General features: G+C 48.6%; 6 protein-coding genes across 6 annotated transcripts; 3 read left to right on the top strand and 3 right to left on the bottom strand.

Moving 5' to 3' along the window:
• Positions 1-872: 872 nt before the first annotated feature.
• On the bottom strand, positions 873-4,467 carry N7481_008101 (uncharacterized protein; the record flags this gene model as incomplete). The annotated part of the gene is made up of 13 exons (XM_057267320.1): positions 873-1,608; positions 2,044-2,130; positions 2,180-2,249; positions 2,307-2,462; positions 2,511-2,763; positions 2,817-3,005; positions 3,053-3,150; positions 3,200-3,315; positions 3,373-3,487; positions 3,541-3,620; positions 3,676-3,744; positions 3,877-4,042; positions 4,098-4,467. The coding sequence occupies 13 exons, from the start codon at positions 4,465-4,467 to the stop codon at positions 873-875; spliced, it is 2,505 nt and encodes an 834-aa protein (XP_057121521.1).
• A 655-nt stretch (positions 4,468-5,122) lies between these two features.
• On the top strand, positions 5,123-6,448 carry N7481_008102 (uncharacterized protein; the record flags this gene model as incomplete). The annotated part of the gene is made up of 5 exons (XM_057267321.1): positions 5,123-5,171; positions 5,225-5,409; positions 5,469-5,778; positions 5,839-5,992; positions 6,049-6,448. The coding sequence occupies 5 exons, from the start codon at positions 5,123-5,125 to the stop codon at positions 6,446-6,448; spliced, it is 1,098 nt and encodes a 365-aa protein (XP_057121522.1).
• Positions 6,449-6,502: 54 nt separating this feature from the next.
• Positions 6,503-7,519, bottom strand: N7481_008103 (basic helix-loop-helix domain-containing protein; the record flags this gene model as incomplete). Its single annotated transcript, XM_057267322.1, has 2 exons — positions 6,503-7,297; positions 7,349-7,519. The coding sequence occupies 2 exons, from the start codon at positions 7,517-7,519 to the stop codon at positions 6,503-6,505; spliced, it is 966 nt and encodes a 321-aa protein (XP_057121523.1).
• A 650-nt stretch (positions 7,520-8,169) lies between these two features.
• Positions 8,170-9,513, bottom strand: N7481_008104 (acyl-CoA desaturase; the record flags this gene model as incomplete). The annotated part of the gene is made up of 2 exons (XM_057267323.1): positions 8,170-9,179; positions 9,252-9,513. The coding sequence occupies 2 exons, from the start codon at positions 9,511-9,513 to the stop codon at positions 8,170-8,172; spliced, it is 1,272 nt and encodes a 423-aa protein (XP_057121524.1).
• Positions 9,514-10,479: 966 nt separating this feature from the next.
• On the top strand, positions 10,480-11,718 carry N7481_008105 (elongation of very long chain fatty acids protein; the record flags this gene model as incomplete). Its single annotated transcript, XM_057267324.1, has 3 exons — positions 10,480-10,942; positions 11,022-11,263; positions 11,353-11,718. 3 exons carry the CDS (start codon positions 10,480-10,482, stop codon positions 11,716-11,718), a joined length of 1,071 nt encoding a protein of 356 aa, XP_057121525.1.
• Positions 11,719-13,626: 1,908 nt separating this feature from the next.
• N7481_008106 (uncharacterized protein) lies at positions 13,627-14,127 on the top strand (the record flags this gene model as incomplete). Its single annotated transcript, XM_057267325.1, has 1 exon — positions 13,627-14,127. The coding sequence occupies one exon, from the start codon at positions 13,627-13,629 to the stop codon at positions 14,125-14,127; it is 501 nt and encodes a 166-aa protein (XP_057121526.1).
• Between the last annotated feature and the right edge of the window lie 406 nt (positions 14,128-14,533).

Genomic DNA, 14,533 nt, shown 5'->3' on the forward strand with positions numbered 1-14,533 from the left:
AATCATTCAGGATGTAACGATGCAACCATTGACCCCATGTTTGGACGTGGACCCGGGAGCCTGCACTCGGAAATACCAAACGACCCACATTAGTGGATCGAGTCTCTCGGCAAAAGCTTGTCTTGTACGCGTTCGAAGCGAATGGGTTCAATCAAAACCGGATGACTGACGCAAAGTGTCGCTGCTTGCGGTTAGCACAGCATCAAAGTTGGCCCGAGTCCTTGATAGTATGGGGTCATTGCACGGTCTCCGTGCGCCGGCGTACCATCGGAGACCGTCTCCTCATACAGCGCCTCTCGCGTGGCTTGGACAATGGCATTGCTTGTGAGGCTTGATTCGGGAACCTTTTCTAATTGAACACGGGATTTTGCTTGGGCGTTTGTGGGTCATTGAATCTGGGGTGTCGCATTCCCAGACTTTTGGGGTTCATGGGATACGTTGCGCAACGCCACGTTGTTATCGGCAGGCAGCGGCAGGCAACGGCATTTGCCTGTCCCCATCCTAGGATAGGCTCCTTCGTTATCATCCACTGAAATGAGGGAAACGAAAGCGAAATTATCCACTCCGACCGCGTGTTTCGGGCGGGGAAGGCGAGAGAGTGGACCCCGGGAATACCCTCATTATTCATAATCAGAAGAGGGTCACCGGAAGCGATAGGCAGACCAGAATCAAGACAGAGCTGATGGTGATGATAATGATAATGATAGCGATGAAGGAGAAGACCCTAAGAAACGAGATCTGACAGAGTGTGATTGATAGTTTTGTCAGCACTCTGTTCCAATAGTGGGTGCCGCTATGCCGCAAGGGGTATCGAGTTGAATCCTGCAGGTCTAATCCTTGTCTATTCTCTATTTATACATCGATGCTATGCTCTAATTGCGCCCAATCATATCTAGAAATATCGACATCTGACGATACATCTCCAGCGGGCTGGAGTACATGGGAAAATGTCCACACTCTTCGATCTGCGCCAATTCCACACCCCCCTTCTTTAGCTCTTCGAGATACGACAACCCTCTCATCTCCCATCCGAACATGAACATTCGCGGGAAGGGCAACCCCATGAACATTCCCAGCAGATCTGCCTCGTCGGATAACTGTACCATCGATTCGAAAATTGGTCGCACTGCTTCGACGCGAACTCGCGCCCGAAGAGTGCTCGCATACAGGGCACTTCCGAAAGACCCACTGGTTCGGGTCCGGTCGATAAATGCATTAAAGAAGTCCTCGGGATCATCTGATTTGAATGTGAAGATCTGTCTGCTGAGGAAGCAGTCTTCCGGAGCCAAATTGCCCTTGATATCCACAAAGCTCAGCACCCGGTCGGGGTTGCGGTGCGCCAGGTAGAGCGCTGTGAGCCCACCCATAGAGTGGCCCATCAAGTGAAAGCGAGTGAGTTTGAAGTGTTCCAGGAATGCTTCTGCAGTAGCGACAAGGAAAGGTATATCCGTGGCGGAGAGCGTATCGCTCTTGGTATGACCGCACCCTGGCGCATCGTAGGCGATATACCCATACTGTTTCAGATACGGGTGGATATGTACATCTGCCAGGTCTTCTTTACAGGACCCAAAACCATGCAGGAACAAAATTGGTGTTTTAGAAGTCAAACTGTGAACTGTAGAAACTTCGAGATTGACACCCTGGACTTGGAGTGCGACGGTTTCGTAAGTGAGCGACATCCCGATGTTAAATGCAAGAAAAAAAGAATGTAGGTGGGTTGCAGAACTTTGAAACTGCAATTGCCATCCAAATGGCAAATTGGGGAATTATTTATGGCAAAGTTGCCATTCTGACATCAAAGATCGGTCAGCAACTCGGGGAGAAGACATTTTGCCGATGCGTTGCCGACAACGGCGAAGGTTGGTTCTGCCGGCCCGAAGAGCCAAGCAAAAGGTAAAATTTATTGAATGATACTACTACTTCATAGATAATTTGATTCAAATATAGCAGGCTACCTCACAAACCCCCCCCTAGAAACCTTCTAACTTATACAATGGCTCCAATTCTGCCGATCGCCGGAAGAAAATATAGCGCCGAACAAACCATGGCAACCAAGTACGAGTCTGATACCGCGCATGTCTGCTTATCGGAACACCAAAGGTATAGTCGAGCTCTTCAAGCGTACGTTGTCTACCCAAGTTAGTAAACCTTCCTTAAAATCTTGACTTCCGGGACTCACTTTGTTTCCGGAACCACGAGGAAGATGATCAGAAAAGCGAGAATGTTTAATCCCGCATAGAATCCGAAAGCTAGGGTTCAGATCAGTCATTGCATATTTTTTTTGGATGTATTCAATCGCTACTTACCACCAGTGGGCGTTGTCTTCTTTAACAATGATGGGAATGTAAGGCTGAGAGCACTCCCTATCGAGTTATTGACGCAAATCGTGAAGGCGGCCCCCAGTTCACGGTGGGATAGCGGGAAAGCCTCGCTGAAATAGATCGAGGCAATAGGTCCGATTCCTAAATTGGTGAGCTGGTTGTCTTCTGTAAAAGCATCGAAAGACCTACCTGGTCCGTAAAATGCTGAAAACAGGTAGACAAAGAAGGCAATCAGAGGCACTCGGGCTTCAGACCCCGTGGGAAGCAAGAAGCAACAGCCTGCCGCCAGGAGACACCAAGCCATATTTGGGAACGTAAACAAGAGAAGGTTGCGTCGACCAAAAGTGTCCATGGTAAAGACAGCTGGTAGGGCAAAGACAAATGTGACCAAACCGAAGCCAAGAGAGGCAAGTAGACAATCTCGCGTTGAATATCCAGCCTCCTATTTGGATAGTTAGCCCAATTTTCCCTCGGTGTATCGACGAACAGGCTTACCGAGAAGATAGTGGATGAGTAAAAGCTCATAATATTGATACCGGAAAACTGTTGTGATGTGACGACGATTGCACTCGAGATCATAGCTCGACGGAGGCGGGGTACGGTGAATAGCTCCCAAACTCGATGGGCAAGAGATTCGCCCGAGAATGCGTCGCGCTCGGTGACTACCTGACAATGTGCGTAGTACTAGGGACTGTCAGTGAATGCAAATTGTGATAATCGAGAACACCTACCAGCTCTCTAGCGGCAATCAGTTCCGTGTTACGCAAGCGACAGAAAGACATGAAGGCATCCTTATAGCGATACTTCTTCATAAGCCATCTTGGCGACTCTGGTATCGAAATCAGTATTGTTCGCGATGATGGAAAACTCAATCTTACCGGGGCAAAACCACACAAATATCAGCACTGGTATAGCCGGGGCAAAGGCAGCAGACAGTTGGAAGCGCCAAGCCAGTGCTCCAATGCGGTAGAATACTAAATTAGAGCAGAACCCACTGCCAATATAATTAGCCACTAGGTATTCTGTCTTCAATCATGTTATGAGGACATACACTAGAATTCCAAATGCCACCCAGAGCTGGAAACTTGTGACCAGGCCACCTCGAATAGAGGCCGGACTAACCTCGGCACTAAAGACCGGAATAGTTGATATCTTAACACCCATACCTAAAGAAATGAGTCAATATTGTGCATTCTAACAGCGTTGTTCTTGTTCATACCGAGTCCCATGAATAGACGGCACAGCATGAGGCCCCACCAGTTTTGGGTAAAGCCTTGCGCAAGAACGGGGAAAACGCAGCTGATATTTGAGTTAGCTGATTGACCAGTTAAAATTTCCCCAATCAAATACTCACAACAAGCCGGTCACGAATATAGTGCCCCGACGACCCAGCCAATTATTCAGAGGGTCTGATGCCCACGCACTACAAACATGTTAAAAGGTCCTCTCTCAATCGCTACGGTACCAGAAACTTGCCTAAGGAGGCCGAAAAGGGTTGGACTGCAGCCACATGTTAGATGGAATAGGCAATGTAGGAATTATTCCACTTTCTTACCCAGAATTGATGACCCCAACCAACCACGCATTGTCTTCAATGCCAAATTCTTGTGGGAAAGAAAGATTGGCGCCATTGGCGCCAGTGTTATCCCATCCCTGGATCGCTGATCCAAGAGAGCACAAGCCAATACTGAAATACAGGGCCTTTGGTAAGTGCCATTTGTCTAACCTCACATTAGCGTACTGGTAAGCAAAATATCTCTGTTTCGATCTACATACGGGTATACTCTCGCCTCAAATGATATTTGTCCTCCTCGGTCAATTCAGATAAGTCTTCAAAGGTGTTTGGGTTCTGTGCTACAAGCGCCCCTTTCTGAAACGTTTCGATATGGTCTTCGAATCCAAATTCCTGGCAGAAGCGGAGCACGCGATCGTAGAGATCAACTTTGGCAATACCAGCAAGAGGATTGGAGATCCTGCCAGTCAATTTTTCGTTAGCTCGGACATATTCTTCCGCAATTAAAGTCACTTGGTCGTACCTTGCATTGACATTGCGACTATAGCTGCCCAGATCCGCTTGGGCCGCCTCTGCATCTTCCACGAACACCGACTTTGGCTTAAGGTCTTCTTCGAAACTGTGCTTCGACATGATGATAGTTTTCAAGCTCTCTGACAGCTCAAGAGCCCCAGGTTCCACAGCTTGAATATATACTCCACCACGACTCAGATGGTCTCACGATTGGCAGATCGGTCAAGTTGGAATCCGGGGTGCGCTAGCGGCACCGATCGAGGGGTAAACCAATGGCAGCACGTCAGGCTCCTCACCCCCTCAAGTCATGACGCAGGGTGCCCTGCGTGTACCACGGCTTCAACGCCGAGTTCTTTGTCCTGTGTGCGATCGAAGAAGCGGGGGAAAGCCTATCAGAAGCTTTGGCATGTTTGGCCTGGGCCGGTTGTGGGCCGGTTGCTTGGCTGTAGCCATCGGGAATGCGCCGACCCTGTACAGGCCAGGAATGCCCTGCGTGCATAACCCGTGCTGTGCCACTGTACGGCTGCAGAATTCATGCAGTCAGTTGACAAAAGGCCGAATTTCTTACCGGATCTTTTGGTGTCCTGTGTGTGTCCTGTGCAGGCCTGGTCCACTTTTTGAGGGGTTACAGTTGTCCAATTGTTAGCGGGTGCTACTGGCAGTGGACGACAAACATATATAGTAGTCTGCTATTCTGTAGCTTAGAAGTGTGTTTATTCAAGGATCGATTCAATTCCATTCATCAAATACAAGACTTCCAGACATATTCAGCAACATGGGTAGTGCGGAAAATGTAACATGGCTTCAGAAGCTCTCTGAGCAATGTAAGGGAACCCTCACAGAGTATATGAAATGGCACCAAATCTAACAAGTCCAGTAAACATCGATGTCGACTGGATGGACCCGGCATACACCCTGAGCATGCCCATTGTTCCCCATGATATGACCAGCAACCAAGGCTGGGTGCATGAGCAATTGTGTAACCCAGTGAACGAAGAGCTGTTCAAGAGTGTAGTCAAAGAGTACAAGGATCAGGGATGGTTAGCGATCTATACTCGCATGGTAATAAAATCCCATTCTTTAAAATCACAAAAGTGAACTTCTCTCACACAGTCTTCTAGGCATGCTTGATGTCCAAGGCCAACCTCGACAATATTCAAGGCCGGTGTCTGCTTCAGACCCTCCCCTCCAACGCCTATAATACAGAAAAGACAATAGAGCACGCGCGGGCCTACGCACGTGAGTTCGAGAAGCTGGGAGTTTCCAAAGATCGCTTCTGCATCAAGATCCCCAGCACCGGACCGGCTTTGAATGCTTGCCCAATTCTCAAGGAAGAGGGAATCCGCACGCTTGGAACGACGCTTTTCAGTGTCCACCAGGCTATTGCGGCCAGCCAGGCTGGCTGTTTATATGTCAGCCCGTACTATAACGGTAATCATAGTCTCGTGTCATCTGAAGGGACACTCGGCTGACCCAACTTTTTTATGGCAGAGGTTCGCGCACACGACGAGCAGGAACTGTGGCCCAAATCTGACGACCCGGCCCTTCTGCACCCCATGTCACCTCGATTGGTTCAGATCTTGGAGACATACAAGCGACTCTATAAGGAGACAGGCCAAGAGCAGCCTTTCCTCAAGAATGCTAGGTATGTAAACCGAAACACAAATGCTGAGCAGCCGAGACTAACATGCGAGGGGACAGCTTCATTTCGCCGCAAGAAGCAATGGCAGCCGGCGAACTGGGCTGCCACTCGGCGACTATCTCTCACATGGTACTCACGGAACTGGCAAATCTTCCATATGATGGATCGAAGCAGCCCGGAGAGGGCGTAAACAAGCCCGCTCACCCGTACAAGAATGCGGCGCCCACGCCTGAACGACTGAAGAAGATTGCTCAGACTGACCCACTGATCGGTCCTAACTGGGACGGAAAGCTGTCTAGAACAGATATTGACTACCTTGCAAACGGTGGTTCTGAGCTCGACAAGGCAAATGAGGCAGATCCGGAGACCAAGAAGCGACTTCGCGAGGCCCTTGCGCTGTTCGTTGGAGCGGAAAAGAGAAGCCAGGCGAAAATTGAAGAGGCTATGAAGGCGCTTTAGAGAAGCTGTCTGAGAGAATTTCGTCATCCTTGCAATGAAAGGGTTGTCACTCGTTTATATAGATAGACTAGCCGGATTCGAGAATGAATTTATCGATTGGAAATTTTGATTGTTGGATCTCGCTTCCTCACTGCCCGACAGGGTAGTTCCTGGCATAGCCATTCTTTGGGGCCAAATTGATGGCACTTCCTCGAGCACTGCTGTGGCGTTTGTGCCGTATTGCAAATCACCGTCTCCTGGTGGCGTTGTGGTGTTTAAGCTAGGGTGTTGTGTCCAGAAGAGGGCGGAATCGCTGATCAGATATGATATGCTGGGGTCATACCCCAACTCTCCATCCTTTGGTGGTGTGGCTGTAACCATACCAGGTGGTGTATTCCAAATAACCGGGTGATCGACTATAGCATCTGGAGAGAAAGATGCCGAGTTGGGCGCGCTAGACCACGACCAGTCGTCTGCATTGTATGTCGGCTGAGGAAGATGCGGGAGACCCGACAGAGGGGCAACACCGGAAGCAGCAATGGAAGGATTGATCTGCAGCACCGAATCGTTAGGCGCAGTTTCTGTTTGCTCACTGGTGGATACAGCCGGCCCCTTGTCGGACAGCATCGCAACCACAGCGGGGTCGACTCGGGGTTGGCGCGGAACCCATCCACTCGCTTGACACAAGGGCCGGAGACTATTAACCTCCCGGATAAGGTCATCACGCTCGGATAGGAGATCTTGAATGGCACAGGCCGCCTGGTGATATCTGGCTTCTTGCGCTTTGTGGTAAGAGATACTCGCATCTACAATGACGTGCTTTGAAGGACGTTGCTCAGCTTTCAGCATTGGTAATAAGTCGGTCAGCTCCTATAGATATTATTAGAGTCTGCAATAGGAAGGATATTTCGAGGAACAGACCATTAGACGTTCACTGAATGCCTCTCGCCTCGACTTCTCGAATTCGCGATGCACAGCGCGATCCTCAGCAGTCCATTTCCGAACTCGCTTCTTCTTTGCCTTATGTGGTCCTGGAGACGGAGAGGCCATATTTTCATAGGCATACGGATCTTGGGGTGTATTTGGCTCCATGAGTTCTTTGATGTGGTCTGGGAATCACCGCGGGTGAGTTGTATGGCGAGATCTGGGGAAGTGGGGGAAATGCGGAGAAGCATCGGCTGAGGTTGTTCCGAGCTACTCTTAAGACAACCCACCGGCTACCCCGTTGCTAGTTGGGACGGCAGTGCATTACAGATAGACTATCCAGAGATGTTTACAGATGCAATTTACGGCTTGTCTGGTCAGGTTGAACAGAATTCACTAACACTGCTGACATCTGCAAATTGTGGTGACCAGGGGGGGACTCTTGACTCGTCGAAATTGCCAGAGCGTACTAGTAAGAGCAGCACGACAGATATCCATAAATAAACCGATAAATATATTATTCTCTTGGGTCTATAACATCTGAAATGACGCTGCTTCATATTAAGCGCCATGGGTGGTTCTGAAGAGTTCATTGTCCACTGCGAAAAAAGTCGGGATATTCTCGGAACAAAGAGTGAATTTCGTAATAAAACTGAGAGGAGTCGTGCACGGGAAGAAAGTTTGATATGTACAGTAATGATAGAAGCCAGAATCGATTTGGACTGTCATCGGTGCATCAAACCTTTCGCGACCGACAGCCACCCAAGCACCAATCCGTACACCAATTTGCCCGAAGTTTGCCCGGCAGCTCACCTAATTTACCTTGACATCCCATCTTCGATTACGGCTATTCTCATCTTATCCAGCAGGTTGAATGCCGCATTTGAGTGACCATATACCCCTCCCTCAAACATCTCCGTTCCGTCCTTCCCTATTGCCGCAGCGATCATTGCTGGGCCTCCTGGGTGCTCAGCCACAAAAGTCGAAACGTCATGCACAGCCCTTCTAATAACAATCAGATTGCGTCCTGTTCTTGTCTGTTGCTCGTACTCTTCCCACTTCCAAACCGGTAGCTCTTCAAGTGGAACGCCCCAATCCACAGCCTGACTTTCATTCTCTAGCTTCTCCCGCTTTCGCTGTACCATCGATTTATTGATCTCGTTCTGTGGGAAGCGCTTCAGATTAGTGGCAAGTCCGAGAAAGGACAGGAAAGCGATCATCCATTTGCCTGGATCGACGTCGTACCACCGAATCCCAGTTCGATAGTCGGTAGGAAATTCATGGTGAAAATTATGGTAACCCTCTCCCATAAGGAGGAGAGTGATGGCCCACGGACTTTGTCTTGCGGATTTGGTCGCTGTAAAAGGTCGATCCCCGACCCAATGAGCAACAGAATTTACACAAAATGTAAGTTGTTGCTGTACTGCTGTGCCTAAACAGCCTGCCCAAACGAATCCGCCAAGAAAATCGCCATGCGACAGTCCACATACGACAGTAGGGACAAGGTATCCCATAATGGCGAATAAGAGCACGAAATATCGCCTTTGCCATTCCACGATTCGATCGGACTTGAGATCGCTGATATCCACGCGGCCGGTGGTCGAGGTTTTATTGTTCTCAAATATAATCCAGCCCATGTGCGCATAGAAAAATCCCTTCTTTATACTGTAAGGGTCTTGATCGGTATCGACATAGCGATGATGAGCGCGGTGGTCCCGAGCCCACTTTTTGATGTGGTCTTGCCCTGCACCTGCACCAAGCAACGCAAACACAAGTCTCAAAGCTGTGTTAGCAGTGTAGGTTCTGTGTGCCCAGAGACGATGGTAGCCTATTTATCAAATTGCCATTTTAGAAACTGCAACCAGTCTCATCGAAAGTAAAAGCGGATGGGGAAACCCACCCGTGACTATGGCAAAAGAACGTAGGTACGCATACAGCACCCCGAACAAAAGAGTCCTCGAATCTAGAGGAACCCAAGGGACGCTTGATAGTGCCCCCAAAGGGATCACTATGAGCGCAAACGTGTTTCGCACATTGACAGAGAATAAAGTCGGGCTGTTTGAGCTCCTCTCCTTAGAGGGTTGAGAGCGAGGTCGCACAGAAGGATGGTTCTGTTTTTTGGAAAGTAATAGGCTTGCCGGCTCGGTTGTATGTTGCTGCATGTTGAAGTAATCCGACCTTTCTTCACAAATGTACTATGTGTAATCTTTCCGGGCATATCAGTACGAAAGGTGCCTAGAGGGTAGTGGTGGCATCCAATATAACCACTGGCTATCATCAATTAGGATACGGAGCGGTAGGGAGGGCTTTCAGCTGAGCCAAGCATTGAACTCGGCTCATAAATGATCTACAGAGCAAAACTTGGTTTATTGGAGCCACACGGGCAAGCCATGTTGCACAGACAGGTTATAGTGTATTTGAAGGGCCCCGACCACGAAGCTTGCAAAAGCATATTCATGCATGTGGGTGGTTTCTCTTTTTCTTTCTGGTTACATACCCAGTCAGTGAGAAAAAGAAGAGAGAGAGAAAAGAGTGAATTTGGGGTCGTGGAATTCCATTCTCAGAGGTTCTCGGTTTGATTGATCAAGGATTCTTTTAGCATGCAAGAGGGCTGTATCCAGAATAACATTTCTCGGGGAGGAAACTAAGTATACCCCGCATGCAATCAGGCAGTAACTGTCACCTTAACGTGTGCAGATTTGATAGATTTCCTTTTGAGAAATTAAATAGCGTGGCTAACTATTGTAACTTTTCTTTTGCGCGGTGTGATGTGTGGCAGTAGAGAAACTTTATTTAGTCACCATGCAGATTCTGCATCTCTCATGCATAGGACAGGTGTAAAACTGCAGCCGATTTCAATAATGCAAAATTATTATTCACCTACCCTCAAATCTAGTGGTTCGCTACATTCTGCTGGACATCTGAGCAGGCGCCTCGATAGATCTGCATTGAACTATCGCAAGCCCCCACAAGCACTTGATTGCCTTGTCTTCCGCCAGCCATGATTTGAAAATGAGGGGTTACTCTCATGATCCAGCATATTAATACTCCGTGCTGCTAGCATGGCACTGGAAGGGTTCCCGGAAATTTCCACTGGTATCACGAAGCATTTGGGGGGGATCATCATCATGGGTATTTCAGAGGCATTCAAATCTGTTGAGTTTACGCTTCCAAGTCTGGACATCTTCAAGATACCCCCTAGACCACTCATACGAACTCCTCTCATATCTTTTAATACTCCCCTGGAAAGGTTCTTTCGTCCGCTCCAGGTCAACCCGAGATTCTTCGACTTGTCACTGAATCCCGAATTCGTTTTCACGTTTGTGGCAGTATATGTCACTGTTGTTGTTCTTTTGAATCAATTCAATGCTGGTCGTCAATACAGACCATGGGCTTTGACCAAGACTTCTACATTTAAGGCGTTCATGTTAGCACATAATGCGCTGCTTGCTTTGTTTTCTGCATGGGTCTACTGCGGTGTTGTTTACTATCAGTACGATCATTGGAAATTGACAACATCAGGACTGGAAGGCAGGTCTTCCGCCCATGTGGTAGAGTTTCTATGTCAACTAGACTCGAAGGACTATCGAAGTAAGTTATAGCTCTTATTCGGCCTTCCTTCCTAATATCAGCAAGGGGGGGTGAATCAACTAACCATTGTCCCCTTTAGTTCTCGCAAAGCCGCCCGCTGGCTCTGAAGAAAGAGTCATTTATATGTACTGGATCTTCTATATCAGCAAGTTTTACGAGGTTGTGGATACTCTCATCATCCTCGCAAGAGGAAAGAAGAGCTCAACTTTGCAGACCTTTCACCATGCGGGGGTTATAATTATTGGATGGACGGGACTAAGATATGAATCTCCGATGGCTCCTCCGGGTGCCATGTTGAATGCGATGGTGCACACTTTGATGGTGAGTTTCCCATTCCCTCTTTTCTATCTTTCATGAACTTTCAGTGTCATCTATGTTCCATACTAATAAATGGTTATCGGAATTTTCAGTACTTCTATTTCACTCTTCAAACGCTGCGAATACCCGTCTCCAAAGGATTCAAGCGTGCATTGACGAGTATTCAAATTGCCCAATTTATTGTGGGTCTAGGCTTTGCTCACTTTTACCTTTTTGTGAGCTACAAAGCTCCATTACTCACGGGCGCGCCTCAGGTGGCGATGTCATTCGAAGCAAATGGTCAAGCATCGAATGCATCTACCGGGGTAACTACAATCCCATGCTTGGGTAATCAAGGCGAAGGTTTCCCTCTAGTCGTGGCAAGCTCCTACCTTTTGCCATTGATATATCTTTTTGTGGAATTTTACATAAATTCGTATACAGCGAAGGCCACGAAGACAACTAGGATGCGGAGGTGAAATGAGCTTGGAGAATTTAAATCCGCAAGAGACAAAAACAACCATGTACCTAAGCTAAAAACAAGTTACAATTGTATTCCTCTAGTTTTTTTAACTGAAATTTCCAATCCGTGAGAAAGGAGTAGTGCCTGGAGGAAATTGATGTGGCTGTTCCGTTGATGACGATTACAGGATATGTGGCTTGTAAGATTTATTCAGGCCGAATGGCTATTGCCACAGTCGAGTTCAGCGCTTCTTAGCTTGCAGAGACCTGTTTAGAATTAGACCATAACAAGCCATATTCCGTACTTCGTACTATTGTCGTGTGGCAGTGCCGGGTGATAAAACGAAAGGCTCCATCATTACTCCGAACTACGTACTTCCTACACCGAGAGAACAAAGGTGAAACCAGTGGGCCAGGGGCCAGCCCTTTCTACATATGAAAAATTTCACACGTCAGGTGTGCCCAAAACTTGTGGCCCAGGCCAGGCAGCGGCCAAGATTTACAGAATGGAGCATAGCTGTGGCTGGCGGCGCCTCAAAATATGCCGGGAAGTCAAAAAGAGAAACTGAGGGCTCCGTACGGAGTAATCAAACAGAAAATGGAAAATGGAAAATCAAAATTAATATCAAAAGTAGCGAAAAAACCCGAAGTCAAAAGAAGTGTCCGACAGGGGCTTTCGTGTCTCTTTTGAGGCAATGGGACGAGGTAAGGCTGAGCCACGCGGGTCTCGCCTGCAACCGGGAAGCTTCCTCGACGCTCGACGCACAGCGCCAAGAGAAGGTGGTGTGAGACGATCGCTGGTGATGGAGCAGTTTTGGGGAGGGTATGACACAGTTTCCCCTGAGCTGGAGCCAGACACGAGCCAAAAAAGACTAAAGTTATTCTTAGGGCTAGACCCAGAATCTATCAAGAGGAAAATTTCGAAAATCGCGCGCGCGAACCCTTGGGTTGGCACACGGGTTTCCCGTCAGAGACAGAAAAATTACCCGGCGATCTTAGTGTCTGGACAGACTCCACTGAGAAAAAAGAGGGAAACAGAGTGAAAGGAGTGAAAAGAGTGAAAAGAGTGGAGAGTGGCAACGGGGGAGCGCCGGAGGTGGAGACCATCACAGCTTTTTCTGGGCTTGGCACACTAAGGTCCTGCTCCCACATTCCCGGTTTTCTTTATTCCCTTTTTATATACTCTGTATCACTCTCTTCAATCACTCACACCATGACATTCCTCCACTCAAAGGCTCCCTCTCTTGCATGCACTCGTGCTGAGCAATAGCACCGGCTTTCAGCCCTGGTCCCTGCACACTTGGCCGATTCCTTTCAGCCACTCAAACCGGTCTGGCCTTCAATCCACCCATCCTCAATCTGTCGCGGATCGTCCTCTTCCTTGAATTACAATCAAGCAATAAAGCTATCTGAGGTGTGGCTGTTTTCTACCCAGCCCGCTAGCTGCATCTTGATCACGGCCCTTGCCGAAACTCAGCAATCCCGTCATTGAATCCCAGCTCCGGCAACGGCTGCTCACCGCAACGATAACGCAACTTTCCAAACGCCTGGCCATTGAACATTCCTATCCAGTCCCTGCCTCGGACCACGTCCCGTGCTGCTGTCTCCTTTCCACATTCCTCCTGATAAGTGCTCCTGCACACCCCAGGGATCCTTCACCGAGCTTCTGTGAAAGCCGAAGGAACACCCTCGCCATTCTCAACCCGACTCGATTCCTGCGCAATTGATCCCTTGCACTTTTGTCACTATGGACGTCGACTTATAGCTGCCGTTTCCTCCCTCGGATACATTATTTTTCTGTACTTCAAGCGTCTTTTCCATAACCATCTCCTGCTTTTGATATCTCCCTTGCTTGGGCGATCTTTCCGATCCGATCCCAACTCGCGTGTCTCCCCTTGTCAACCACACCACTGCCATCGACGATCATGGCCCCAAACCTCTTCCTCTGCTTGCGCACCCTCTGTTGCCCCACATATTGGTTCCAACACGGTGATCGCGCCGATAGCAACGCCAACCGAGAACAACATTGGGAAACTCCCGTCCCAGGAACCTATAAGTTCCTCCCCGGTCGCGGTTGGCATCTCATCCAACGCGATGGATGCGACTTTGAAGAAAAGGCCCCTGCTGCCTTAGTCTACTGTCGCATTCTCCACCGCTACATGTTCGAGTCGGAACTCGAAGAGCGCTGCCGCTGGTTTTCGGCTCCGCTGCACAAGGGCACCAAGCCCGAGAAACTCCGCTTTTTCCTGCTCGACGACGGTCTTCACTGGGTCGCTGGCTGGGATGCTAAGGGTCGCTTCATTCCGGGTCCCTACCCTAAGTGGTGGCTTGATGAGGATGGCGAAACGATGCGTCGTGGTGTCTCGCCGCCCGCCAGTGCCAACGTCTCTCGGTGCAACAGTATTATTGTGCCCAAGTTCGATTAAATGGCAAGCGATGTCTTTCTTGACAGCCATGACGAATATCTCCTTCTACAATTACGACAAATTTTCAACACGCCTTTTTTGCCTTGATATTTCAACTTTGGCAAGCGTTTTAGCGTGTTTCCTGGTTATCAAAAGTGCTTTTTTAGACTTCTCGTGATGACTGGGTTCTACTTTTCGGGCTTATGGTGTCTTTTTCACAGCCCATCGTGGCATTCTTTTGATTAGATTAGAGTTGTTTCATGCGATCGGGATCTTGGTATGATCTGCGACGGCGCATGGTCATAATTGTCAGGTCTTTACCATTTTGAGTGAATGACACATTCCATAGAAATGTAATAAATTGAAATCCAACTGGATATCTGCTTCCGATCCTCCTTCAAACTGTAATTACATTTCAGTCTCTAGC

Source organism: Penicillium waksmanii (genome assembly GCF_028829765.1).
Source record: "Penicillium waksmanii strain IBT 27052 chromosome Unknown utg000007l:1.0-4314555.0:1.0-4317578.0, whole genome shotgun sequence".
In the NCBI taxonomy this organism is placed as follows: Eukaryota; Fungi; Ascomycota; class Eurotiomycetes; order Eurotiales; family Aspergillaceae; genus Penicillium; species Penicillium waksmanii.